Below are 27705 nucleotides of genomic sequence, written 5' to 3'. Positions count from 1 at the left end.
CCCAGCAAAGCTCATGTAAGGGGTTCCATTCTCTGAACACACCAGCTGGGTTCTGTAATCTCTATTGAAATGTAGGTCAGGCAGCTGCTGCTCCTGCAGAAGCCTTCTCATCTTTCTTCCAGCTCACCAAGTTTGCAGGTGTCCTGTTCTGTCCTGTCCAGGGGAGGGAACACCGAAGGCATCACTCACATGTTGTGTCCTCCCTTTTGTTCATAGGGAACAGTTTTCACTTTGGAATCGGAAGAGGAAGAGTATCCTGGGCTCATTGCAGAGGACAGCAATGACATTTACATCCTGACCAGTGACAACTCAGGGCAGGTGAGCCCCCCGGAGTCCCCCACAGTGACCACGTCGTGGCAGTCGGAGAGCCTGCCCGTGTCCCTGTCGGCGAGTCAGAGCTGGCACACGGAGAGCCTGCCAGTGTCCCTGGGACCTGAGTCCTGGCAGCAAGTGGCCATGGATCCTGAAGAAGTCAAAAGCCTGGACAGCAACGGAGGGGGCGAAGAGAGGAGTGAGAACAACTCTTCCAACTCTGACATTGTTCACGTGGAGAAGGAAGAGATACCAGAGGGGATTGAGGAAGCAGTGGTGCCAGCCGGCGCTGCAGAGACCATGCAGGCAGCCTTTCCAGAAACCTCTGCTTCTTTACAGGAAATAAAACCTCCCGAAATTGCTGCTGCTGGAAAAGCACATCCCTCCACACTTCTGCGTACAAAACAGGAGGAGAAGGGAAAAGCAGCTGAAGAGCTTGCTGAACCTGAAATCCCCGTGTTAAGTAAACCTGTCCCAAAGTTAGCTCCATCAGAAGAAAAAGCTGCACCAGAACCTGAGAAAATATTGCTTCCAGGGGAAAAAAAAGGGGGGAAAGAGGGTCATTTGGAAGAAATAGAAGAGAAATCCTCAGCTGCGGAGGAGAAGCCTATCCTATTGCCAGAAGGGAAATCTATACTGCTGTACGGCGGGGCTGCCGCTGTCGCTATATTGGCTGTGGCAGTGGGAGTAGCGCTGGCGCTTAGGAAAAAGTAACGGAGCTCTCTTGAGGAGGAGGTGGGGAGAGAAGAGAGCACATCCAGTTTTTGTAGTTGTGTTACCTAAAGGTTGAGCTGCCTGCTGTTTAATTGGACATTTGAGTAACTCAGTGGTGATGAGGTGAGGTTGTTCAATAAGCCTCCAGCTACGGACAATCATGTTTTTAAGTAGAATCGGGGCGGGGACTGGTTTTTCGTGATTAAAGTATGGGGGTATTTTTAAAAAAAAAAAAAAAAAATCTGCAAATTTAAGAACTTAAAGTGCAGGTGCTGAAGAAAGGGGTGCTCATACTCTAGGAACTGGAACAGAGAATCCCCCAGGGGAAGGGAAGAGCCAGCTGCTGCCAACCCCTGGAGATTTTGGCTTCTCAGATTGACCGCTACTGCAGCTGTGCTGTCTTGTCACTTCCTGTTGTGCCCCCGAGCCCCTCCTAACAAACATTAGACAACCTGAGTCCTGTAGCGAGAGGCTGGTGTCCCTTTTGTCTCAGCTTCCTCTCAGGTACAGCACTGCTCCTCATAACCTTCCAGGTTCCTCCTAAGCCCCAGTGGGACAGTGCTTATTCTTACCTCTTGCCTCACACTGGTTTTGGCCCCTAACGTTTACTGGAGCCCCATCCTGTAAAGATGCTGCCTCTCTATAGCTGTATTATCTCTGAGCATCCTGGTGTTCCTGGGGCAGTGCTGCTGCCCAGGAGGGTGAGAGGGACACTGCTGTTTGCTGGTTTGAGAATCCATTTGCTCTGCTCCTGCCCAGCCCACTTTACTGCAAGCCCTTCAGAGGTACGAAATTGATGCTGGACATGGTGCCATTGGGATCAGTACTCTGATATCTGGGGTAGATTCAGCAAAAACACAGCAAAACTGTGTGGAAGCAAGGCCAGTGCCTCAAGTGCAATTCAGACGTTAAACGCTCTGCTGTCCTGTGTCACGCTGCAGTCTGCATTGTCTTCCCCAAGTTAAGCACAGAGTGTATTTAGTCCTAACTTGGTCTTGCCTGTGACAGAATCCCAGATATATAAAGCAATGGATTCTAGTAACTGAGCAAAGGAGCATTAAACATCTCTATCTGCTTGTTCCTGGCCTGGCCTGGAGTGCTGTTCAGTGCGATTTCTTTTGCGACTGTGAACCTGTAACTGGCTGAACTTACAGGTTCACAAACGATGAGCAATTTACTTTGGCAAAAAAAGGAAATCCCCCCCCTTCCTGCAGTCACAGCACTTCAGGTGTGTGTGGAGAGAAGCTCTAAAGTGTTGCCCTACTCCTCAGAGGGATCCTGCCACAAGCGTTCCTCTTTCAGCACGTGTCTGTGTGTCTGTCCTTGTCCATACCACAGCTCCGTGGGCAACACCTTGGGCTTCCCAGGCAGAACTGTGCATGCATCTCTGAGGGTTGGTGCTGGCACTGTGGCTTAGACCAGATGGAGGAAGGTGAAAGGGAACTTGTGATAATGTAAAAAATGAAACATGAGCTTATGGGAGTCTTCGCAAAGCACAAAGACAAGGTACTTTTATTTCTAAATTATTATTTCTAAGTAACCATATCAAGAGTACATCTCCTGATGAGCCTGTTTCTTAAGGGATCTCAGAATGAAGAGATCTTAGCATATTCTCTATTTTAGTATATCCTTGCTGCATTTTCCTATCCCAGGATGCTGGAAAGTTAGTCAGAATGTGTCAGATTCTGAGGAATTATTTTTGTGTAAGCTTTTGTGAAATGGATTTTCTAGAAAAAATGGATTTTGAACTCTGTGTGTGTGAAGTTGAATATTAAGAGGAAGGTTTGTGTATATACTGCCGCTGTGGACTGAACTTGGGAGCTCTGGAGTTCTGGACTGTACTGTTGATAACTGATTGCTCTTCTTCCATGTACAAAACATAGCAGGTTGGCCTTATCAGAAAAAAAAATCTTTTATCACATGGAATTGACATTTTTTTTTGCCATTTTCTGGTGCCCTGCTGATATTCATTGCTGTGCTGTGTCCCTGGAAGGGGTGGCTGGGACCTCCTCATGCCATGGACTCTGGTGTCTGCCTTCCCACCACGGCAGTTCTCTCTCCTGGCCCCTTGCAGGAGCTTCCTCCACGTGGAGGAGAGGTCTCTTTATGCTCCATCTCTCATGGACATGCAGGATAGGGTTGTTTCAGTAGGAGTGTGGACATGGGTGGAGGACAGACAAGAATAAATCCAGGCTGGCAAGGGAAGAAGTTCCAGACTTAGTGCCACAAGGAGCCCAGTGGGGCATGAAATATAAATCTTCCACACACAGCAGTGAGAAGGTGGCAGCACTAGTAAGGAAAATCAATGACTGTGTTAGGCATTTTCATGGTCAGGCCTTGAGTGTCTGGTGTGTTGCTACATTTCATGGAGCATCAGTTGCATGGTATGTTTTGGTTGCTTCATCTTTTCTTTGTAATGTTCTTCTTCTGGGGTCTTTTAGATTTGGCAAGTCAGCGAGAATTTGAACTGACCACATGTTCAGAAAATTTACTGTATGAGTCTCTTTCCTCTGGCACACTCCACTAGTTAAAAAGGTCAGCTGTGAGGTTGAGTTCTGCAGAGTTTGGAGTCCTGTGGTCAGAGCTGAGATCACCAAAGGTGGGTAAGCTCAGATGGCAGTGTTCCTACACTGAGTGAGAGGCTGCACTATTAAGAGGTGTGATTAAACAACGGAAGTTTTCTTCCCCCCTATTTTCAAGTATATTACAGTAATCCTAAACTGCAGGGTCCAATTACCCTGAAAGGTGTGGTGCAGCCTCTCTTTAGTGGATCTCCTGTAGCTGGCAGAGGGAAAGCAGGAGCTACATACCTGCAAAAGGGCATAGAGAATTATTTTCACTTGTGTTGCTCATCCCCTTCCCAGAAGTGCCTCAATATCTGTCCTTGAGTGGCCTGTACTTTAACAAAATATCTACCTTAGACCCACTCTGTCTTCACTTTATCCTTAGCATACCCTAAAGCTGAGATGCTGAAATAGCAGAGGACTGGATCTGTGAAAAAAAGTGGGAAATACTTAAGGAACTGCAGTGGGTAGCGTGTCAGTAAGGAGTTGCCAAGGGAAAGGCTTTCAAGATAAGGTGCAACTTAAATTTAGCTGTGCTTAATTCTAAGCTGTGCTTAGTTGGGCATTGTGGCTGGGAGCTGGGAAGGGAGTTTCTTCAGCTGGCACTGCAGGGACAAGAGGCTGAGAGCAAAGACAGAGTTCCTCTGTTGCCCAAAGTGCAGATGCAGAGCCGTGTCCCAGCTCTTGTGTGCTGGGTGGAGCCTGGTGGGCTCCTGAGTCCCTTGAGCTCAGAAGATCCAGGATGTGGGGCAGGTCAGTACTGCAGGAATCCATCCTTGCTGTTTGTGAGGGCTTCATTTTTCCCTCTGGCCGTGCTCAGGCAGCTGCAGCTCAAGGGCCAGCTGGAAGCTGAGTGCTCTTACACAGGACAAGTTTTGCTGCCAGAATCCCATTTCCTTCCTTCCCCCACAGCTAGGCTAAAACTTTGGACTGGCTTTTTAAACTAATCAATGCTTTCAAATGGTTACAAATGAAAAGTTTAATTAGTACTAAACAAGCAAGCTGCTGAAGTTTGGTCTTCTTTCATTTTAATGAGTGTAGTAGATAAAATAATCTGAGGTTATAAACCTTCCCTATAGTTAATGTCTGTTACAGAGATATGGTGGTACTGTCTAAGCCCTAGAAAGGTAGATCTTGCTCTTCTGGCACCTCAGTTGTTCGTTCACCAAGCCAGAGCAAGCTCCTGTTACAGAGTTTTGGAGTGCAATTACTAGAATCTTCTGGTGTGAAATGGGGGAGTGGGGTGGGGAGGTGCACATGGCTGGCCCAGGTGTGATGCCTACAGGCACCACAAAGCCCAGGGCTTCAGCAGAATGCCATATTCTGGGCTCTATTTGTGTCTGCTCATGTTGGAGCACAATGGGAGAAAGTGTTTCCCAGTGACAAATTCCTGTTTACTATCTTTATTGATGATCTGGATGAGGGAATGGAGTTTAACATCAGCAGATTTGCAGATGGCACAAAGTTGGGTGCAAGTGTTGGTCTGCTGGAGGGTAGGAGGGCTCTGGGAGGCACCTGGACAGGCTGGATTGGGAAGCTGGGGAACAGAGTGGCTGGCCAGAGGCCAGGCAGAAAGGGACCTGGGGGTGCTGGTGACAGCAGCTGAACTTGAGCCAGCAGTGGGCCCAGGTGGCCAAGAAAGCCAATGGCCTCTGGCCTGGGTCAGGAATGTGGGGCCAGCAGCAGCAGCAGGGCAGAGATTGTCCCCCTGTACTCGGCACTGGTGAGGCCACAGCTCGAGGGCTGTGCCCAGTCCTGGGTCCCCAGTTTGGGAGGGATGGTGAGGGGCTGGAGCCAGTCCTGAGAAGGGCAGCAAGGCTGGTGAGGGCTCTGGAACACAAGAGGAGCAGCTGAGGGAACTGGGAGTGTCAGCCTGGAGAGGAGGGGATCAGGGGAGAGGCTGTGCCAGGGGAGGTGGAGTTTGGACATTGGGAAGAAGTTCTTCACAGAAAGGGTGATTTTCTTCACAGAAAAGGTGATTGGCCATTGGAATGGGCTGCCCAGGGAGCTGGTGGTGTCACCAGCCCTGCAGGGGATTGGAAAGGCTGGATGTGGCACTGAGGGCCGTGGTGTGGTTGCCAAGGTGGTGTTTGGTCATAGATTGGACTTGATAATCTCAAAGGTCTTTTCCAAACCCAGGTGGCTCTGTTAAACATGGAGGGGTGAGGCACAATACTCGCTCTACCTAGTGAGGGCAGAAGCTGTGCATGACTTTAACTGGGCTTGGACTGCCTAATTTCAGCACGAGGAAGGTTGCAAGAACAGTATTACTTTGACTTCATGTATGTACCTGTACTTAAAGGTGCAAGCTCTGTATTGCTGTAACAAAAAAAATGGGGGGGAGGTATTTAAAGAATTTCACCTAGCACTGCCTGGCTGGGGTAGAGCAGGCTGTCAGGCCCAGAGGGAGCAGGGACTGCAGGGCCAGGTCAAGGCACCAGAACTCAGTTTGTGTCTGCTAAAGTGAAGGTATCTGATCATGACTTGGCTGGGGAAACACAGCAGCTCAGAAGGGTCAGTAAAGTCCAGGGGAACCACAACACATCACTCAGCTTCACCTCCTTAAGTTAAATAACTTTATCATTTTTTTCTACTTAGAGCTGCCCTTCTCTCAGTCTCTTGGGTAGGCTGACTTGCTTCCTCCAAGCTCGAGGTCTATGGTCATGCTGTAGAAGTGGGGGAGCTCCTGTTGGCTTCCAGTGGAAGCTGCTTTTGATCTCCCTGCAGTATCTGCAGGGCAGGCAAGGGACACTATTGATGTGGACACAACAAATTGCAGAGGATGCATCTTACTGCTATTACTTTTAGGGGCTTTGTCCTCAGTTTTAACTCGGAGGATAAGCTTTTATTCAAGTGTAAACCTAAAAACCCACCCAGACCAAAAGAATGCCACTTGATTTGTTAAGTAGCAAAGACTAATGGGACTGACTCTGAAGCTGCAGGTTAGGGGATCTCTTCTGCTGGGTGTAAGCAAATAGTGACAGACTTGCAGGGATTTTGGATTCTGTTCTCAAGAGGCCTGCCTGGGGGAGAGACCCTGACTGGTCTCAGGTCACCCATTATCCCAGGAACTCATCATACTGTTCCTTCCAATATGCAAGTGCAGCCCTCTTGGGGAAAACTGTCTGAAGCTTCTTGTGCCATTTGGTTAATAAAAGTGTTTCCGCCTTGACAAGAAAGTTCTTCCCGGCTTCATTGTTCAATATTCAGTTCAAGTGAAGGGGTATGTACATTTTTCCCTCTGCTAATGGGACACTGCTGTAAGACCATGCCCCCAGGTTGCACTTTAATAAATGGTACAGTTTTCAAAAAACAATGTGTAGACTACTTCTGTGCTTCTCCTCTCCCCCTGTTTTAGTGCAGGCACCAGAAGAAAAGGTGGTTTTACCTACAGGGTAACTTGCTTATGCAAGGCCCAAGGACAGGGCTTGAGTGTCTCTACTGCTGCCAGCTGCATCATAAGTGAATTAGAAGATTCTAATGCCATGAGTACTTGCAGAAAAAAAAATCAGGTAGAAACAAAGTCTGCAGAGCTGTAGTAGCCATCAGAAATGATTTTTTTTATTTAAGTTAAAAAACCTCACAAAATATTTATATACTTGGAAAAGTCCTGAGGCAGCTGGATCACAGGTGACACATTTGCCACCTTGTGTGATTATTCATCAAACAACCTGAGTCTGAGTTTGTTCGACCTGAGATGTGACTACAAGATATGCTACTTTTTCTAATTCATATCCAGGCTGCATTCCCAAGAAGACTTGCCCTGTGCCTGCCCTGCCCTTTTCTTTACAGTTTTCCAGTCAGTTTTATTCTTCAAGCAAACACAGGTGTATGGTGATCGATACTGAAGCATCCTTGTGTCAGCCTTGTCTGGCCACACCCTCCTCTAGCACTCAGGGTTCTGTTCAGTCCTGCTGCCAGCTTCTCATCAAGATAAGACCTGATTCCCACCCACCCCCGCAGATGATTCTGCTGATGAACCACCAATCCATAGCCCGAGGCCTTCCTGGGAACAGCAGCATGGCTCAGCTGCAGGAGCAGGGCTGGGAAGTGAAGAACTAAAGTAAAATGCTGCAGCTGCTTAGAAAACACAATGAGAGGGCAGGCCCTGTGCCCACTGGGGCTCTGCACAAAAGCTGCAGCTGCTAAAATAAAAAATATTGTAAAAGGAGAGAGGCAAGCACTACTCCCTACAGGTACTGGGAGAGCTGGCAGGCAGCTCACGCTACTATTACTGCTGTGCTAGTCTACAAAAGCCTATCTACAATCTGCCACCTCTTTCACAGCTGTATCTCAGAAGTTAAGAGTAAATCAAGTGATCTTCATCCATCCAGGAAAATCTTCAGGAATGCACAGGCTGCACACAGGGCTGGAGAGCTCACTCACCCAGCTAGAGGGAGAGAAACAGAAGGGGCATTATTAACAGCAGCAGTCTTCTCCAGAAGCAGTCAAGGCTGCCACCTGCCGTGCTCCTGCCCATGCCAGCAGGACACAGCCCATGGGGACAGTGTGGGACAGCCCCAACAGTGCCACCTGCCTGTGCTCCTGCCCATGCCAGCAGCAGGGACACAGCCCTGGTGCCCAGCTCCAGCCCCCTCCCTGCCCCTGGTGCTCCGAGTCAGCTGGAGCAGCACGGGCCAGTTTCACTGACTGATTCCTGGCATAACTCAGCATCCTGGGGCCAAGCCGAGAGAAGGGACACAGCCCAGTGCCACCTTGCCCAGGTTGCTGCCAGCACTGTCCCTGGCAAGGCTGCAGTGCAGGAGTGTCCCACAGGCCTGCAGCACAGCACAACTGTGTCGCCTCTGCTTCTCAGGGGGGCAGGATCACAGCCCTGCCCAAAATCTCCTTCTCAAGGACCACTGAGCCTTCACAGCAGGGTGCATCCTCTCCCCAGACTCATTTGTAATTGAAGCTGGGGCCTCTAGCCTGGCTTGCCTGTGAGCTGCACAGCCTCCCCAACTCTCTTGAGTGCCAGCAGAGAACAAGAACAGAATTGACCATTTCTCATTGTTCCACTGCTAGTGCTAATTCTCAGGAGAAATTCCTTTCCCCTTCCAGTTCTCCCAAGCTCTGAGGAGCTCAGGAGGACAAGAGCAGAGACCTCAGGGTCAAGACACTGGGGAAATGCAGCCAACAGAGCTCAGGTCAGGCTTTTCTTCCCTGAGGGAATGAAAGAGTCATTAACCCAGAATTTTACTGGCACAGCTCCCTTAGGAGCTTGCAGGGAGGAGAGGAGCAGTCACAGCTCTCTGTGCCCAGAACAAACACGCTCTGTTCACTGGCAGAAACTGTGACATGACCCCCTCGAGCACACTCCACAGCTCTGCTGGGACTGATGTTCCCTTCTGGCCCACCCTCCAGAGCACTACAGGGAAACCAGCAGGCCACAGGCAGTTCAGAGCTAGGCCAGCCCTCAGGGAATAACCCAGGACAGCTAAAAGGCTGGCTGTGACTCCCACAGAACTCACAGTACTCACCATTTCAACAATGTAGTTGTGGAACTGCTGGTTCATGTAGTTCAGAGTGGTGTTAAAGACATGGCGTAGAAGGGAAGGCACTGTATTCACAATTTTCTTAGTCAAGAGCATTGCTAGCACCAACATGGCCTTCTCCTGTTCCATGTCTGAGGGGATGGAGCGTGTCAGCTCTCTCACTGCCCTGGACATGTGCAGGGTTATCTCCTGTATGGAAGGAAGAGAGGGATCTCAGTGCAACAGCTGAGGCAGAAAGGGGTCTCAGCACAGCCTGGCAGGACTGCTAAGAACTGATGTGCTTGTTGTAACACTCCACAGGATGCTGCTCCCCTTCCTCCCAGCCAGGCTGTTACATAAAAAAACCACCAAAAAAAACTATGGCACTTGATCCAAATGTAGATCTAATCCTTAGACAGCCTTCCTTTTTAACACAGGAGACCTCAAACTCTACTTCTCCTGCACAGCAGCAAGGCATGTCAGATGTTGGGCCAACTTGCATCTAGGGAAGAGGCCAGCCCAGCAGGTCACCCAGCCAGGCCTAAACCCACTGCTACTCCCAAAACTGTGCCTATGAACACAGCACACACAGTGCCTGAGAGCACCAGACAAAGGGTCTCACATGATTTGCTGTCTCTTCAGTGCTCATCAACAAGCACAAGTTAAGGTCCTGTCATTAACCTGCTCAATTCTTACCCATGTGATGGTCAGCAGATATACAGGACTTGGCACAAAAGTCCAAAGATCCTAAGTACTAAATCTGAGTCTTAGCCAGACTGCTTGTTTTCCAAGATAAGCCATGGGGCCATCAAAAGGACAAAATGCCTCTCAAAGTCAGGCCTTTTCCACAACCATCATTTCACCATCTGCAGAAAGGACATGGGCCCAGGGGACCCAATCTACACATTAACTTCTGCCACAGAATCACCTCTAACAAATCTTCAAAGGTAAGTGTTTGGGATGAATTTTCAGATGCCTACAAAGTCACAGCAGGAAGGATGCAGAATATTTAAAAGGAGAACTGCTTTTCAGGTTGCTTTTCACTCACCTCTCTCGACAGATTCTCATTCAGAAAGTGCTGCACTAGGTCATTTACAACTCTTCCTTGGATGTCTTTATCCAGCTGGTCTCCGATCTCAGCGAGCTGAGCAGCAATGATCCGGATAACATCTTCATTTGTTGGAGCCAACCCTGCCAACACAAAGAGCAGAATTTACTTCTCAGGCTGTAGCCAGACCAGGTTCAGTACAGGTCACAGCATTTTGCTCATCTCCATTAGCAACCTCCTTTCCATCCCTGAGTGTATTCATGACAGGTCTAAACATGATTTCTTGAAGTGTACCCAGGCTGCTTACCAGACATAGTGGCAAACAGGGGTTTGTATGTGCAGTTTAGGTAAAGTGCAGCCTCATCTTGCCCAAAAGAACAAAAATCATCGCAGGGCATGTTAGAACATCTCCAAAATGTGAACAGGACAGTTACAGACAACATCCTGCCCAGAAAGGGGAATTGAGAAGCTGGGCATGACCTTGAAGGTCTTTTTCAACCTAATGATTCTAGAATTGAAGTGACTTGTCAGGACTTGTCTCCTAAGCACCATCTGAAATACAGCACTTCATAAAACAGTTGGAATTGGAAGGGACCTTGAAAGCCACCTCATATAAACCCCCTGCAATAAGCAGGGACATCTTCTTCAACTAGATTAGATTGCTCAAAGACCCGGCCTAATTCACCTTGAATGTTTCCAGGGGTGGTGCATCCATCACCTCTTTGGGTGACCTGTGCCAGTGTTTTATCACCCTCATTGTAAAAATCTTCCTTAGATCTAGTCTGAATCTGTCCTTTTTCAGCTGAGAACCTTCTACCTTGTCCTACCTGCTTTTGGCATGAGACCTGTGCAGATTTGTGTGAGAGAGGGCAATTTACTGTAGCAGCTCCTCCTCACCCTGCTTCAGTTGAGGTCAGTGTGGCAGCTGACACACCCTGGGCAAGGGGCAGTAGCCACCCTGCAGATGGCCAGCAAAGCAGGAACAGGACCAAAAGCTACTTGAGGAACTGTTTCCACCAGACTGGTAGATCAGAAAGGGGTTTATCCAGTACCAGAACTCGAGCTGTTCCAAGATCCTAGCCCAAGTATTGATACTGCCTGAGGAGCAGTGTGAGGCCTAACTTAACTGCCTTACATCCACTCCTTGAGGGCAGCTAGCACCAATATCAGCTTTGTGCCCTTGTCTGATGTGCTGCAGACAAAACCCAGTGACAGGTGCTCTAAAAATCCATGGAGAAAGGAAGTACAAACACCAGTTGTCTTAACCTAAGTGTTAAATTCCCAACCAACACCACCAGTGAATTTTCTCAATAGAAAAAACATTATTCCTCTGAAACAGACAACAGCAAAGATAGGAAATGGGGAAAGAAAACCACCATGTTCAGAGAGACATGTGGGATGGAGAAAAGCCTGCTCACCTAGCTCACCATTCTGAAAGTGGCCGCTCCGATTGCCATCGGTCTGAAGCTCATCATCATCGTTTCCTTGGCACAACATAATCTGCTGGCTCTGCAGGGAATGCAGCTGGTCTCTGAACTTACAGTCTGAGGATGCCTCCAGGAAGGTGAACAGCAGTGCATACTCCATCTGAAGAGATCCATTGATCTGAGACATAGGGAAATCACTGTTAAGCCCATGCCTAGAAAACTCGAAGCATCTAGACAGTTTTCCAACGCTGAACACGTCTCTGTGGGCTCCTCTGAGCACCCCTACAGCACCAGCCAGGGGGTCCACGAGGCCTCAGCAAATGCAGACTGGCTCCTGGATGTGGATCCACACAGGAGCATCCCATGGTGGAAGACAGAAGGCTCTGCTCTTACAAACCTGTGTTAAAAACCCAGCTCACCTTCTCCTCACATTTCCAGCTGTGGCAGCAACCCTGATCTGAGCTCCTCTTTTGAAACAGGCGTGTATTCAGCAAAAAACCATCCACTTCCCTTACTCAGACACCTGGGTTTGGAAGGGTTTTACCCCATATCTGGGAATTGGGCATTCTACTTGCTGTGCATAAAGAAGGCAGCAGCTCTCCATGTCAATGTAATCAGAGCAGAGCAGTAACAAGGTGGGAAATAGAGATAAGAGCATAAGCCTGCAAAAAACCCCCAAGGTTCCCATTTCTTCTCCCACTTCAAAGGAACCTCAACCAGCTCCATAATAAACCTGTTCAGATCCTCACAGAGAGCCAAGCAGCTGCTCACAAGAGAAATGGCAGATCACTGCCACCTCCAGTGGCACACTCACCCCCAGAAAATGGGCACATGCTCTCTCCATAGCCACACAACCTGCAGCCTTCAAGCAAGGCAGGCTATTAAAAATTTAATTAATTAATTAGGAGGCAGGCAGATTGATAGGAGCAAGAGGCCCCACTGGAACACCAGGCCTCATAACCAACTAAGGCCTCCAGAAAACCAGGAGACTCCAATAATTTAACTTAAACAGGTAAAGAGAGCAGGATGTGGTGTAAGCACAGAAATAAAGTAAGAAAGAAAATCCTTAATCTTGTATGCAGATGGTCTGGCTGTAAGAAAATACTCAGACTTAATTTTATCTAGGGAGAAAAAAAAAATAGTTAAAGAATGGTTTGCTATGCCAACACCAGGATGAACTTGGTAACTGAAAGGGAGTTTTGGGGAGTGGAACCTTGCAAAGCCTCCACATAACCATATCTGAACTAAGTGGACAAAAGGAGGAACAAAGTCAACAAAAGGCAGGGTTCAGAAATGGAAACAAATGGAAAATAAAGTATATGATCAGTCAGAGATGAACAGAAGGCACATATGGGGCACAGTGGCAATCCCCTCCAGCAACCTGCTGGACTGCTCATTGGGTTTATCACTGATACCTTTTTTTTTATCATATTGTGTTCAAAAGGCTTGTGGCAGGGCAGAGTAGGGGATTTTAACTGTTTCCTACCATGAGCTGGGCTGGGGGAGCATGACAAACATTTCAGTGGCACCTCAATGTGTAAGACTGCAGTGTGCTAAGTAACAGCATCATAACTGTGCTCAACATTGCACAAACCATTGCAATGCAAATGACAGGGCTGTGCCCATTCCTTCATTAGTTTCAGCACTTTGTAGCTTTATCAATAAACATTGTAGTCTCTTGCACAGCTACATCTCCAGCTTGCAGTCCTAAGGGGAAGTGCCACACGGAGAGCTGCAAGGAAGCAACTTGCAACCTAGCTGATTCCATCCTCTTCCCTGTATTCAGAACAGTGCCAGGAACACTGCAGAAATTCTGGGAAATTCAAGAAGGCCACAAGCCAACACTGAGACTTATCCCCTCCAAAGTATCTCAGGACAAGTGCACCAGAGAACTGGGAACAACTGATTTCAGATACATTTGACTCTAACCTGTTCCATGATCGATTCAGGGACAGAGCAGCTTGGGTCACTCTGCTTCAGACTAGAAGTCCTTGTCCTGTGAAAGAGTAAGAAAGAAAAGTGTGAAAGGAAAACAAATCCCCAGAAACCCACATCTTGCAGCTGTACTTATGTGTCTGGCCATGCCTCATAGTAAACATCCCTTTTAGTGATGCATATCCCTCTTCCTGGAGAGCTGCCCATCACACACCATCAGTCATGAAAAAGGGCTGAGGAAACCACAAACTGTCTCAGTGAGAGGCACCCTGTGAATGAGAGGCACAAATCTCCTTTCTGCCACAGACATGTGCCAGACAGTGCAGTGACACAACCTACAAACAGGGCTTTAAATCCAACAGCTGCTGTTGGGGAAGGCAGGGACAACCCTCCTTGGAGCCAGAGGCTGGAATGAAGAGCAAGGTGATCAGAGAGGATCCTGAGAGCAGGTGAGCTGATGGATCTGCATGCACAGCAGAATACTCTGAAATGAAACACCCAGCTGACATTGCTACACATCCACAGGGCCTCGAGGGTGCCTCTCCCCACCCTCCACGTGGAAACTCAGGCTCATTTCAATACTTCCCAATAAATATCTGTGATGGGGAAAGTTGGATCAAGGGCCAACAGAGCCTCCAGTCACCTGAGTGCAGCTGGGAAGAATGGAGAAAGCAGGACAGAGCCCAAGGGAAGAGGCACCCAAAGGAGAGGTGTAGGAGCACAGTGCTCCCTCCTCATCCTGCCAGGAGCAGCTGATGGGTGGGCCAGGACCTTGCATTTGCTGCCTTACACACAACAGTCCCACAGCTGCACACAGAAGTCTCTGGTTCAATTCTTGATGAGCAGGGCCTGGCTGAAAGTGGGCATTCCCTTCCTAGCAAGGTTTCTTCACCCAGGGCAATAACCTGGGTGTTATGCAGGTACCTTCTAACCAAAAATGGGCTGGAAGCACTAAGGAACCCAAACAAAAGGCCTGCTAACCATCAAAGACTTGGGCTAGTGATAAATGACCCAATTTCACAATAACAAACCCTCATATCTGTGTTTTAAATAACTAAGTGTGCTGGTAAGAAAAGAGGGAAGTGAAAGCAGAAAGAAATTCAAACTCTGAAGCAAACCACAGCTGTATTTCAAGAGACCATGAATGTCCCAAGTTTTCAAAGGCTCTTACCAGTCCAAGACCAAAACACAATCTCAAATATATCTGAAACACACAACAGCCCACAGGAAGCCTCTTAACCATGGGCTCTTCTTTTCATGGAATTATGTTAGACTAACAGCTACAACACAGGCTTATCCCTTGCTGCTTTGCATTTTCCTCTGTTCCATTCAAATCCTCATTGCTGCTACTCACCTCTACCCTAAGCAGTGTTCTGGCTGGGGAGAGTCCTCTGTCCTGTTCTTTGGGACCTGAAGGGGCTCTGAAATAGGTCAGGGTGATCTTTCTTCTGGGCTTGGCTTTGCTGGAAGAGACACAGATGTTAATTCAGGTTTGAGAACTCAGAACACTGAGACTAAGAGAAAAGTGGGGATTTAGAATTAAGTCTGTGGCAGGACTTTGGCTTTGTGCAAACTCCTCAGGAGTTGTCCACACAAGCAACATTTCTGTAGGTTAGGTAAAGCCTCAGTTTGCACATACTCTGCTTTTAGAGATAACATTTCTTTTCAATGCAGTTTTCCCACTCTCTGCTTTAAATGAAGTGGCACAGACTGCTCCAGCCCAGCCAGGTGCCTGCTGCACCTGCAGATGTCAGTGGCTGTGCAGGGAGAAGAGACCTACAACACACGTGGGTTCTTCCCTTCCCTCAGGGATGTGTAGATACAGACACACCTCAGGCCAAGTCCACAGAAATAGAGACATTTTTAAAAGTCACTCACCATAGCTGAAAATAGCAATTTTATCTACTTCTGCATATGAGCAGAGATAAAACAAACAACAATGAAAAGTTCCACCATACTCCAAAGTACTAATGTGGCAAAAAATGCAGACAAGGGAGCCTGAACACGATAACATCACAAACTGAATTTCCTAAACCAGATTGACCACCCAGGCAGTGAATGCCCCTGAAGGCAATACCTGCCCTCAGCTAAGAAAGTTCTGCTTGGGTGGTCAAAAACAGGCCAGAGAAGAGGAAAAAGGATTTATCTCACACCTCAAAACAGTTTCCTACTCCTGCAATACAGGGCAAATTATTTTTTTATTTTAGTTAACTAGTAATTACAGGAACCTCAAGTTTTACATAACTACTTTGAATCAATGCAAAGGGCTTAGACTGTTACAAAGTTCCTCCTGAGAAATCAAATTTCTTAATGGAACCTCAAAAAAACCCCAAAAAGTCCCCTAAAGAACAAGCCCCAAACAGTCAAATGCAATCATGCTGATATACCACCCAAATTTTTTTAATCATTAAGACTTTGAAATCCTGGTAGTTTTAGATTCAGATTAAAACTGTTTCTAGTGAAGGGAAAAAAGTTACCTTATATTGGGTACAAAGAATCTTTAGTTGGAGAAGGAGAAAAGATGGATAAAGGGCAGAAACACCACCTGCACTCAGATTCAGAGTCAAACTAGATAATTTGCTAAGGCTGCTTTAGGGCTGTTGAAATCTCGGAACAAATTTTTATAGAATATGATATTTTAATTGAAACACCAACTAATTTTAATACATTATTCATTTTTTACTTCAATTCACTCATTAGACAAATGAGCTTTGTGAGAAGTTCACATTTCTTTGTGAGAAATGAGCTGCTTCTCAGAAATTACTAAATGCCTTGAAGTATTCAACACATAACTTATTTTAGTTACAAAGACTACAAACAGTTTTTTAGACCTGTTCTTGCTCTGTTTCTTACCAAAAAAATGAAGGGGGGAATTTAAGCACAAGTGTAAGACCCTTAAATCAGTTCTACAGAATCAGTGTAGGACACATTCATTCCACCTCAACATTGTATGTGGGGCAGGAGGGGCATATGGCAAGAAAACATAATTAAGAGTTAGAGAAGCACATCCACCAGCAGCCTGTCAGTGGTGTAGGAAAGACCTCATTCCACCCACACACAGCAGTTTCCACAAGTGAATTCTGTGATTTTTCACAAGTGAACTCTGTGGATGCTTCCTCCAAGGCAATCACAGCTCTTTAGATGGGGCTGAGTACACCCTGAGGGATGGTACTGTTAAAAATTACCCTATAGTATTGGCTTTACTGCTCTCCAACAACACAGCTCCTTCAGGTCTGGTGTCCCCTCTTCTGTTTCTCCCTCTGATCCCCAAGTTGCATTATCCTTTAAATCTCTCAAGGAACTCACCAGAGGAGCTTTTCCCACCTGCAGTCCACCAGGGAGGGCTGGCACCACTAGGGGCCAGGACCCCCTGACCCCAGGCCTGAAGGAGGGATGGCACTGCAGGTTTGCAGGCTGGAAAAGAGGGAGAAGCAGGACTGCAAGACAACTGGCACTATTTTTGGCCTCTCTGCCACACCTCAGTTCCTCCCACATCAGGATGTGAGGGGTAATCCCAAGGAAAAGCCTCACACACTGTATTATGCTGTGGTTACCTGCTGGGGGGAACTCCCCACAGCTCTCAGGGTTGCCTTAGCAGCACGTCTCAGAATCCCTGCAGCAGTGCTAAGCCACCCTACAAATCAGTTTTCGTCTCCACACTTGTGCTACGTGCTCAAGACGGCTCAGAAAAGAAGCCACCCCACAAACAGTGTCTCTGCTTACCATCACTTCCCCTCAGACTCTTCACCTCACAGCTCAGCCTGGGAGTTACTATTCCCAGCTCCAGCGACACTGTCTGGTCAGGAAAACACACACTCTGTTCAGCAGGGAAGTCACAGCCTGTAGGGCTGATTCCTTTAATATCACGTCTGGATTCTGAGACACCTTCCATATAAACGCCAGACAGCGATGCTATCAGTCAATGGACCTATTGTGTGAGCTCTCAAGATGTTTATGTCTCATGTTTGAGTTAGCAGAAATTAAAATCTCCAAAGCAGAAAGCACAATAAAGCATCAGTCACTGCAAAGTCAAAAAATTCCAACCTGGGCATTGTTTTTCCTGTGTGGCAGCTGAAAGATAAGAACTTTGGGTGTGGCAGTCAGGATGACTGAAGAAATAAAACAATGTTTTATTTGTCCCTTCCTGGACCTGGTGGCACTTACTTGTCCTGTAGGCAGATGTTTCATTGCTGAGCTACAGAGCTTTTTACACAGCAAGGGCATCATTTTATAGGCAGGGAAACCAAGTATTTGATATGTCCTAACATTCTAAACCCATACATCTAACCATAACCACTCAATTTTACTGTCTTCATGAGAACTTGCCACAGGCACAGCTACTTTACATATCCAGTCACTACTGGAAAACAAAGGAAGAGAAACAGCAACACAGCCTTGGGAAGTTCCTTACTTGAGGATATTCTGAGCTGTGCTGCTGTTGTCTGCAGCACTTCAGGTCACGAGAGTGTAAGGAAATACCACGTCACAGCCCAAAACCACCAAAAGCCACAGCACTCTGCAATGCTCCACTTCTAGCCCATAAAACCCATCAGGAACCAAACAGCCCAGGAAAGGTGTCTTGGTGTGCAAAACCAGCAGTGCTGAGATGATTTAATAGGATGTTATTACCACAGGAAACCTCTCCCCATCACTCCTCAAAGGATTTGCCAGCCTGTAACAGCGTTTAGAACGCCCCAGGATTTTGCCTCATTTGAGACTCACTCCTAAAGTAGAATTTGCTTCTAGGCTTTGGATAGAGAAGCAGTGTGGTGGGAGAACAGACACTGCAGTGTAGAAGCAGGGTGAAGGATGGGCTCACCAAGACCCTCTGGATGCACACACACAGAGCTGTGAAGCTCAAGGACGGTTTGGTACATCTGCTTAACACCAAAACTATTGCCTTGGAGGGTGTCAGGTTCTTCCCTCCTCCCACAGGGAACACTCCTTCCAAACTAAGGGTATTTTCTACCCAGAGCTCATTTTGGAAGTGGCAAAACTGACAAAGCATGAGGAGCACACTTGGAGATAGCAGCAGCTCACTGGCCCAGAGCAGGACACACCTCCTCCACCACTCACTCGGGAGAAATGCCCTGTTAGTCAGGAATCACGAGACTACTTAAAATACAACCAGGAAAACCTCTCCCTGATACTCCTAGGCAGGACAGCCGACTGCTTGAGGTTCTCAGCTTTTGTTTCTCTTCCTTTCAGCTTCAAATTGCTTCCCTTCTTTAGGATGCAAATAATGCCGCTACCGATCTCTCCAGCAAGGGAAAACAAAACCCAACATAAAGCCATTTATTTCTCATACCTTTGATGCAAAACATGCTAAATACTTACTACTCCCTTAGCTGGGGCATTTTTACATTTGCTTCTTTAGTATTTTAGTATTTAGAATTATCATCTCAGTCCAGACACCAAGCACTCTCAGCTGTGTACTTTGGCTTAGAAACACATTGCACTCTTTGTTTAAAGGGGGTTTATCTTCCTCTTTGGAAGAAAAACTTTTTTTGTTAGAGACAATTCTACAAAGAAGCTGTCAGCAGGCCTTTCTGATATAAATTTATTTAAGTCCCTGAAGGTCTTTTGCCTTTTCATGATGACACAAATTGCAGCAATCTTCTGGTTATCAGGGCAGTACTTTGACTTCTAAGGAAAAAAACCATCCAAATCCCTCATCAACCACCCTTCTCATTTGGCTCAAAAAGCTCTGGTGTCCATCCCCCATGCAGCACATGAATAAGAAGGAGCACTGCCATATTATTAATGCTCTTAAAAAACAGGCAGGCAGGAACTTTTTATCAGTGTTGTTTCTGTATTGGATCACTGACAGAGGCAGCACAACAACACTTTATTCTTCAGCAGCCAGCCTGCAGACACAGCTGAGCTTAAGCTGAGTCAGCAGGAAGCCTGCAGCTGGAATTTGAATTCAGCTAACTACTGCTGGTCCCAAAGAGAATTTCCACATCTCCATGCTTTGGGCATAGCCACACCCAAGGGGCAAGGGCAGGACTTGGATCTTGGCTATCAGAGCACAGGCAGTTTCTTGGATCTGACACTGGGCCAGTTTTCCCCCTCCAGTGTTGAGCAAAGGAACTCCAGCCAGGTAAGCTCATCCTGCACTTCACCTCCTCACTAAGGTTAGGAAAATACTTCTATATTTCCTCAGGACCTGGTTGGAGAGAGCAGAGCAAACCCTGATGAAAAAGCACCATCACCACTATCATACAAGACTGCTGGTCTTTTTCACAGGGCTAGCTTTCTGTTCAAAATCTAACTAATCTGTCTCTCTAACTATTTCAGCTGCCACAAGCCCCTGCTATAATGGCACAGTGCACGTGTAAGCAGTTATGTTTGCCTCTTAGAAATGATACAAAAGCAGGAAGCATTGAGGAATCACAGTTCCAATGTTTTGACATTATCAAGGAAGACCAAGCAGACCAAGAGCAGGCAGCACTGGGACAAACATCGCTGGTGATGTGACAAGTGACAGTGTCCAGCCAGAGAAATGCAAGACTTGCTTCTGGATTCAGAGCCCCTGGCACTCTGGAAAAGCTGCTTTTACACTTTTTACACTGGAGCAGAGACAAAGTGCTCAGTTCCCACAGCAGACACAGTCCCAGCACTTGGCAGCCGTGCTCTGAGAGCTGCAGGTGCCACTTGGACAGGCTCTGCCAGCCACAAGACCTCAGAAAGTGGGACTGGATACAAGAACTGCCATGCCACCTACAGGACAAGAGAATCCTGATTTCAGTTTTAATGCACACTGTTGTGTGCCAGCATGAGCATGGACCAGCCATCAGTCAGAAGTTGCAACTTGGATGCATTTCACAGCTGATACCAACAGTAAAGAGGAATGTAAATATGTCTTTCCTTTGCCTGACTGGCAATTGAGATAGGCAAAGCAAGAAACTGGTCAGAATTAATTAAAAAAATAATTCAAAAAGACAGCTTTATAGACACAGGTGGCCCCTAACAGCAGCATTCCCTCTGCCTTTCAGGCCACGTGAGCAGGCAAGAACTCCCTTTCTAGACTGGTAAGCACCAGGAACACCTGCACTGCTTCCTGGAATAAACAGAAACTGTAGAGATGCTTCAGTGTGAAGTTTAAATACTGGATCAGAGTGGCCCATCAGAAATTACACGTCCAAAGAACAGCATTTCAGCACTTTGGGAACTCCCTGCTTGGGTAGAACAAGGGTTGCTGATGCAACAGCCAGGATGGCACTCAAGGAGCTGCTAAGCAACAATTCAGTGCACTGGACAATTTACTGTCAAGGGAATTGTCACAGCTGGTATTCCCCAGAATGACTTCAGTGGAGCCTGCTCACCCTCTCAGACTCTGAACACTGATCATAAAAAGACCCAAAGCATTTCTAGAGGAAGGGGTACAAAGACAAATCTTCACAGCTGCATGCTCATGTGCTCTGAGAGCATCCACAACCCTGTGTCAATATTTGACAACTTTTCTGGAAGATGAAAGTGAATTTTCCCTCCTCCTAAACATCAAGTGTATCAGAGATGTAAACAACTCTTAGGCTCCTCAGTTTTATGAAACACCAGCACAGACAGCTGGAGATGATCCCCAGAAGGAAAGTCTGACACAGATGTTTTGATTCCCTTCTCCCACTGCAACCTCCATTCCCACCATGACGGTAAACTGATGGAGCCAGTACAAAAATATATATATATATATATATAAAAAAATCAAGATAATCTTGAAGGAATCTCTTATGACAGAAGCCCAGAAATCTTCAAGAACCTTAAAAAGAAAGTTGTACATCAAACCAGGCAGCCAAAAATGATAGTAACTCAAAGCAGCATTCATCACCCTGATCAAAGCCGTGCACTGTGAGCATAAAAAATAAAGCATCATCTCTTTTAAACACCTTTCACAATGATACACAGCTAAGAAAATACTCCCCCTCAAAGAAATGCTGCAGGAGCCATTTGGGAACTGTGACAGGAAAATGGTAAATAGGTGCCTGCAGGAGTACACATTTCCTAGTGCCAGGCAAACAGGAGATGCCTCAGAGCACGCTGCTTCTTCCACTCAACTCCTACTCTTAGCTGTAGGTCTACAAGCACAGTGAAAAAATGTGTTTTTCTAGGAGAAAACACTTGACTGTGCATGAAACAAAGCAAAACCATTTCACTTTCAGTTCTACCTTAGGAGGAACAGGTTGATGTTGAAACACAGGAAGAGCTAACAAACCCAAAATACAGCAACTGCTGATTTAAGTGAATTTGTTTCATGTGACTGCCAACTAAAGGTATTACAGCAATTACATTGAACAATCAGGAGCTACACATACCAAGGAACTGAAGAATGTATGTGTCCTTTAAAGATGAAGAAAATAGCCCAAAATATTTAAGGTATTATATCTGAGACACCTGGGTATTGCCTGTTCTATAAATAGCATTACAAACTGGCCAAAGGTCACAGTCACAGCATTTTACCAGGAAATAGAGCAGGTTTGCTGACATTTAAACAAAAATCCAACCATGCTATAATTGCACACACAGTCCAATTCCCCTGAATAAAAGCTTCCCCTGAAGCTGAATAAAAGCTCTGAGAGTTTAAAGGAAAGTGAGGAGCAAGCTACTGAGGTAGGAGGAGTTTAAAGCCAAATGACACTGTCCTCTCCTGGGAGAAAGAGCCAAATTCCCAAAACGCATGAAGGAGTACAGCTCTTTCCTCGTGTCTGCCAGCCAGGCCAGTCCACCCAAAGCCCACCAGGGCCAAGCAGCATCCCCAAGCAGTGCCATGGTGGTGCAAAAACACAGGGAAAGCAGCAGGCTGGATCAAGAGCACCAAATGCCCAAGGCAGTGCTAACAACGCTCCCAGCCACGGGGCTCCGCAAGGAGCGGGTGAAGGATTCTTGGAGCAGCTGTTGCCAAGGGTGTGAAAGATGCATCAACACAGCCCTATGCTCTACACTGAGCAACTGCTTCAGAAAACAGCCAGGAGGCAATCCCTGCCATCTCAGGTGCCTAATGCACACCACTGGCAGCTCCAGGGTGTCCTGTTCTCCTCCCAGTAGTGATGTGGTAACAGCAGGATGTCAAGACATGGTTCACTACAGACATCTGGTACAAACCAAGGCAATCACAGAAGCTTAACAGATTGCTACCAAACCTAAAGAATGATGCTGGGAGCTGTGTGACTTAACATTTCTTTCTACATTTTACCCCCCATTTCCCTATATCCCTCCTATTGTCTGGGTTAAAAACATCAGACTTGTAAAATCTCTGAGGAAGGGAACACCTAGGCATATAGCATAATTATAATTGATAAGCTTTAATTAAAGCTAAATTCAGCCCCCTGTAACCTCCTCCAACCCCAACCAAAGCCATCCAAAACTAAAAGGGGCTCAGACTTCCAAGTTTTGCACCTTTGGCTAAATCATGAGCTCTACTCACTAATTAGAAATTCTTTCACATACTTGGCTTTACACAGCACAGAGATACATAGGTAACTCCAGCTCCCAAAACTCTGTAATCTGACACTGAGTATGCCAAGAAAAAAAAGAAGGCAGCTCCTTGAGGGAAAACAAAACCAAAAAAAACCAGAAAAAACAACCCAAAATTGATAGTAAATTCTTCTCTTTCTCTCATCTAGGAGCTGTTGAGCAGTGAAAATGAAACCTGCCCATCTGCACACAATTCCCCTCAGCAGAGAAACCACAGACCAGGCTGGTTCTTTCCTGCTGGGGAGTTCATACCCAGAGGCCAAAGGAGCTGCTTTAAGCTGTTATCAAGGAACCAACACCTCGAGGCTGCTCCTCCACAGTCACACCAGCAGTCCTTGCACCAGGCACAGAAACCTGTTCAGCTATTAAAGATAGTTCCTTCTCTCCCATCCGATGACTTCCGAGCACCAGGCTGCTCCAGGAAGGTCTCCAAAGGTGAGAGTCACTACATTTATGTGTCTGCCTGCTTCTACTCTAAACACTTTCATTCTGTTGGAGAAAAAAAACAAACCCTGTTTGATCTGACAGCTCCTCAGACTCCTGCAGAGTGTGGATGACTCCAGTCATCCTGTTACACAGGAAAAACACAATGTAGGGAAACATGGCATTAATGACCTCAAACGAGAGTTTGTTCAGTGAATACACTCCCCACCCAAGATAACTCCCTAGTTATACATCACAGTTCTTACTGGTTTAGGATTAAGCAGAAATAAAAAGCCACACTGAGCACCTTTACAAGGCCCTCACATTATCCAGAGGTGTAGTGTCCTGGTTCTGGGTTCAGGCATGCCCAAATCCCAGGAGCACAGACTCCTGCACAGGCAGCCCTGGTGGAGTGTTGCACACTGTTCTGCTGCCTGTGCACAGTGACAAACTCAGCTGAACTCACCATCTCAGCCGGCCTAATCTGGTTTTAACAAATTGGGAGGGTAGGAACCCAACAAAACCACCTAACCAAAACTCAGTCAACATTTTTTCTTCCTAAATGCAGCAAATGTCACCAGATGCAAACAGGAAGGCACGGACAAATCAGAAGGGGAGGTTTTTCACATCAGCCTTCCTTGACACAAGGTTTACCACAGCCTGTTACACTGATCATGTACAATGGAAGTGTTTTGCCTCAGCAGGTCCCTAAGCCCTGCCAGTTACCTCTAAAGAAAGACAAGAGACTTAGAAAGGAAGAGACAGATTGCAGAAATCCAAGCAAAATAACAGGGTGCTAGAATGCTACTTTTTATACAATGAATTCCCCCAGTGCTGTTGTGCAGCACCAGTGGCACAGAAGAGATCTCCAGGAACACCTGCTGCAAAGTTATACTAAATAAGACACTGAACAGCACTAAACTCATATAAAGAGGTTGCAAAGGAGGGGGGGAAAAAAAAACAAACCCCCACAGAAAACCCCTTCTTTTTAAATAACACCTTTTAAGATGTTATGCTTCCACAGGCAGGTGAAAACAGTTTCAGTCTGATTAGTGACAGAAAGTTATAACAGAACAAAAACCACTGTTCCCCCCAGGTGGACTTTTGCAAAAAGTCCTTTACCAAAAAAAAACAACAAACCAAAACAAAAACTTCAAAAATATTTTCCTGTCGGGGATCCACTTTGCTCCTTCTTCCACCAAACACTTTAACAGTTTTGAACAGATAACAAGTATCCCACGACAAGATTATGGCCCAGATACTCCCAAGAGACATAGAGAAAAGTTCACCATTTCTGAAATAAGCGCTGAATTTCTGAATGAAAACTTTAGCGATGTAACTTTTTTTAAAAAAAAATTAAAGCTACAAAATAGTAACATTTAAAAGAAGAACATCTCGGAAGCACGATACCTTTTTTAAAAAAAAAATAAATTAAAGCTACAAAATATTATCGTTTAAAAGAAGAACATCCCCACCCCGCGCCAAACCCAGCAGTTTCAGGGCCACTGTCACTGCAAGGAACTCCATAACCATACATCAGACTATGTAATTTATAAAAACGCCCTTCTTCTCCTGCTCCAGCCTTCACCCACCCTGAATTCCCGTGTGCCGTGGGGAATGTGAGCGCTTCTCCCCGGAAACAAAGGGAGAACCAAAGGCGTACACCCCCTCAAACAGCACACACACACACACCTATAGCTTTGGGGAAGGGGAGAAAAGCTCACCCTGAATTGACTCATCTTTATTAATCACCTCCTCTTCCTAAAAAATGGTAGAGCTATTTTTAGAAAGCTCCTTGCCTCGCTCCGCCACATCCTTCAGCCGGAGAGAAGAGCGCGTCCCTCCGGAGTCACCAATGCAGGATTAACTCCTTCTCTCCCCCTCCCCTGCCAATACCGCTCTCGTCTGACAACTCCCACCAGAAACTCAGGGCGAGATGCTGCACTTGAGCAGTGTAAAAAGGCAGAGAGAACTTTCTGCGGTTTAATAAAATACCACCTGAGCGGGAGGGAGGCCGGGAGGAGGGGGAGCAGCTGAGGGGCCCGAGCCGATGGCACAGCGAGGGAGCGACCCCCAGCACGGGCACGGAGGGACAGCGGCAGCGACCGAGCAGGAAACGGAGCAAAGGAAGAAACAAGAGCACCGCTGAAACGCAAGGCCGGGCTGAAAGCAACAGGGAGATCGGCTCGGAGGCAGAGGAGTTTCCAGCACCCAGAAAAGAAAGCAGAAGGCGCACAGGGGCCCCCGCGGGGTCACTTCACCCCGCAGACCCGGGGGGCTGCGAGCTGCAGCCGGCACCTGCGGCCCAGGAGCCAGCGGGCCCGACACCGCCACCGCCACCGGCGCTTCCCGGGCGCCCCGCGCAGCACCGAGTCTCACCCGTGAACACCCCGCGAGCTTCCCGCCCACCGCGGCGTGCCCGCCGAGCCGCGGAACCACAGGCGACACTCACCGGGACCGGGGCTGCAGCGCTCGGCGCTCCAACCGCGCTTACCCCGGTATTCGAGCGGGGAGCCGGCCCCGCCCCGGGGCGGGCGGGAACGCGCGGCACGCGCCCGCTGCGGGCCCGGCCCAATGGCCGCGCGGGCTGGGGCCGTGAGGGAGCGGGAATTGCACCGGGATCCGCCCGGGCCTCGGGACCCGCCCGATCGGGGCCCAGCCACAGCCCTCCTGACAGCCACCCTTGTTCTGCAGTTCTGATGGGTACTCCCGACCTGGTGAGGCCGCACGGGCTGAGGGCGTGAGGGAGCGGGAACTGCCCCGGGATCCGCCCGGGCCTCGGGATCCGCCCGGGCCTCGGGATCCCTCACAGACCTCCCGCCAGCCATCCTCGTTCGGCAATTCTGATGGGTATCCCCGACCTGGTGCCGTTTGGCCAAAGGCTCCTCATACCCCATCTACAGCCACTTCTTTCCCTGCCCAATAAATGCAGGTTTTCGTTTAAGATCGTTTTATGGGCTTCAAATCACAGAATGCCAGAACCAATTAGGTTGGAAAAGACCTCTGGGACCATCGGTTCCAACCCGTGCCCAAACACCACCCTGGCACCCAGACCACGGCCCTCAGTGCCACATCCAGTCTTTCCTTAAACACCTCCAGGGACGGTGACTGCACCGCTTCCCTGAGCAGCCCATTCCAAAGTTTAATCACCTTTCTGTGAAGAAATTACTCCAATTTCTTCCCCCCCCCCCCCCCATTTTTTTTTTTTTTTTTTTAAATCACTCCAGTTACTCTCCAATCACCTTTCTGTGAAGAAATTACTCCCAAGTCGAACCTCCCCTGGTGCAGTTTAAGACTTTGTGCTCTCATTCTGTCACTTGTTTCCTGGGAGAAAGGCCAGCCCCCACCTTGCTGGTCAAACAACCTCCTTTCAAGTCTAGTAATACAGTCCTACTTCAACTAATTCTTATTTAATACACTTCAACATAGCTCTGTTTAGAGCCATGTTTAGCTGGTATTCAGGTGCTCTTCCTGTCACACTTTCCTTCCACTGTATGCATTACCATAGTGCCAGTGCCAGGCTCAGGCTTTTTCACCCACAGAGTGTGAACTTAGAGGGCTGTTTAAAGCTCTTGGGATTCTCCAAAACAGACTGAACCGGTTCTGATTCAGCTCTGAGTCGTTGGTCAACCTACCCTGTGGCTTCCCACTGGGAATGGTGTTGGGGGGGTGGAAAATGATATGCAAATACGTAAATTTCAAGGAACTGAAGTTTCTGTTTCCTTAGCTTTGTCCTTCAAAGTCAGCACTGCCCCAAGCAGCACTGTCTTCCTCCCTCCCTCCCTCCCTCCCTTCTGCCCAGAGTGTATTTCTTTTTTTTTTTTTTTGAGAAATTGCTATTTGGTTGTTTATCTTTTTGTTCCCAGTATCTGAGTAATATGAATTATATCTTTGTATAGAACATGTGAATAGTAAAGAGATGTTATCTTTTGCTTACAGAAAGCCACGTGATTTCTGTACCTAAGACATGCAGAAAAGCACCATACACGCATCAGGTTAGGAAATACTAGTTTATCTACTTTCCTGATATCCACAGGCATTCACACTGTTCCCAAGGTGCCAAGGCAAAATAAAGCTTTTTCCAGAGCTGGTTTGTGAAGCAGAGGGCTTTGGGTTTTTTTGTTCCTTATTTTGAGTCCTGTGTAAAAAGGTGCAGGCTAAAGAAGGAGGCAACTCATCATATCCCTCAAGTAATATCTATAAAATGAAGCATGAGGCCTCTTCTTCCCTGTGGCTCCAGGAGGAGATGCGGACACGTGCCAGCACTGTTGCTTTCACCCGTTGCCACCTACAGGATAATATTTATGGTAACTGGTTTTGTGGCAACCATTGCTGCT

General features: G+C 47.3%; 2 protein-coding genes across 7 annotated transcripts in view; one reads left to right on the top strand and one right to left on the bottom strand.

Annotated features, from left to right (window-relative positions):
• The window catches only part of BCL2L13 (BCL2 like 13), a 40552-nt gene extending 33649 nt beyond the window's left edge, over positions 1–6903 (top strand). For both annotated transcript variants that reach the window (XM_086886034.1, XM_086886035.1), the window contains exon 7: positions 217–6903. In XM_086886034.1, coding sequence (XP_086742160.1) covers positions 217–1026 — 810 coding nt within the window. In that variant the 3' untranslated portion in view covers positions 1027–6903. The remainder of the gene's footprint in view (positions 1–216) is intronic.
• A 221-nt stretch (positions 6904–7124) lies between these two features.
• BID (BH3 interacting domain death agonist) lies at positions 7125–26079 on the bottom strand. Of its 5 annotated transcripts, none has more exons than XM_086886069.1 (7): positions 25821–26079; positions 14829–14937; positions 13469–13535; positions 11531–11717; positions 10113–10255; positions 9071–9274; positions 7125–7980 (listed from the first exon to the last, which is right to left on the bottom strand). In XM_086886069.1, the coding sequence occupies exons 3-7, from the start codon at positions 13475–13477 to the stop codon at positions 7969–7971; spliced, it is 555 nt and encodes a 184-aa protein (XP_086742195.1). In that variant the 5' UTR covers positions 13478–13535; positions 14829–14937; positions 25821–26079; the 3' UTR covers positions 7125–7968. The 5 variants fall into 5 exon arrangements, with proteins under 5 accessions (XP_086742195.1, XP_086742196.1, XP_086742199.1 ...); XM_086886070.1 differs by having other exon boundaries at positions 25748–25895; XM_086886073.1 differs by lacking the exon at positions 13469–13535 and having other exon boundaries at positions 25821–25980.
• Positions 26080–27705: the final 1626 nt, after the last annotated feature.

The sequence above is a fragment of the Cyanistes caeruleus genome, chromosome 4 (assembly GCF_971803275.1).
Source record: "Cyanistes caeruleus chromosome 4, bCyaCae1.hap1.1, whole genome shotgun sequence".
NCBI classification, from domain to species: Eukaryota; Metazoa; Chordata; class Aves; order Passeriformes; family Paridae; genus Cyanistes; species Cyanistes caeruleus.
Note: the sequence above shows the minus strand (reverse complement) of the source record. Positions and strands in the feature narration are given on the sequence as shown.

What these genes read in the sequence shown, in the direction of transcription:
- BID (XM_086886069.1), bottom strand. An exon ending in CTTTCAGAATGGTGAGCTAG is followed by an intron (nt 10,256 to 11,530) that starts GTGAGCAGGCTT and finishes TTGTGTTGGCAG; the next exon opens with GGTTGGCTCCAACAAATGAA. An exon ending in ATGAGAATCTGTCGAGAGAG is followed by an intron (nt 9,275 to 10,112) that starts GTGAGTGAAAAG and finishes CCTTCCATACAG; the next exon opens with GAGATAACCCTGCACATGTC.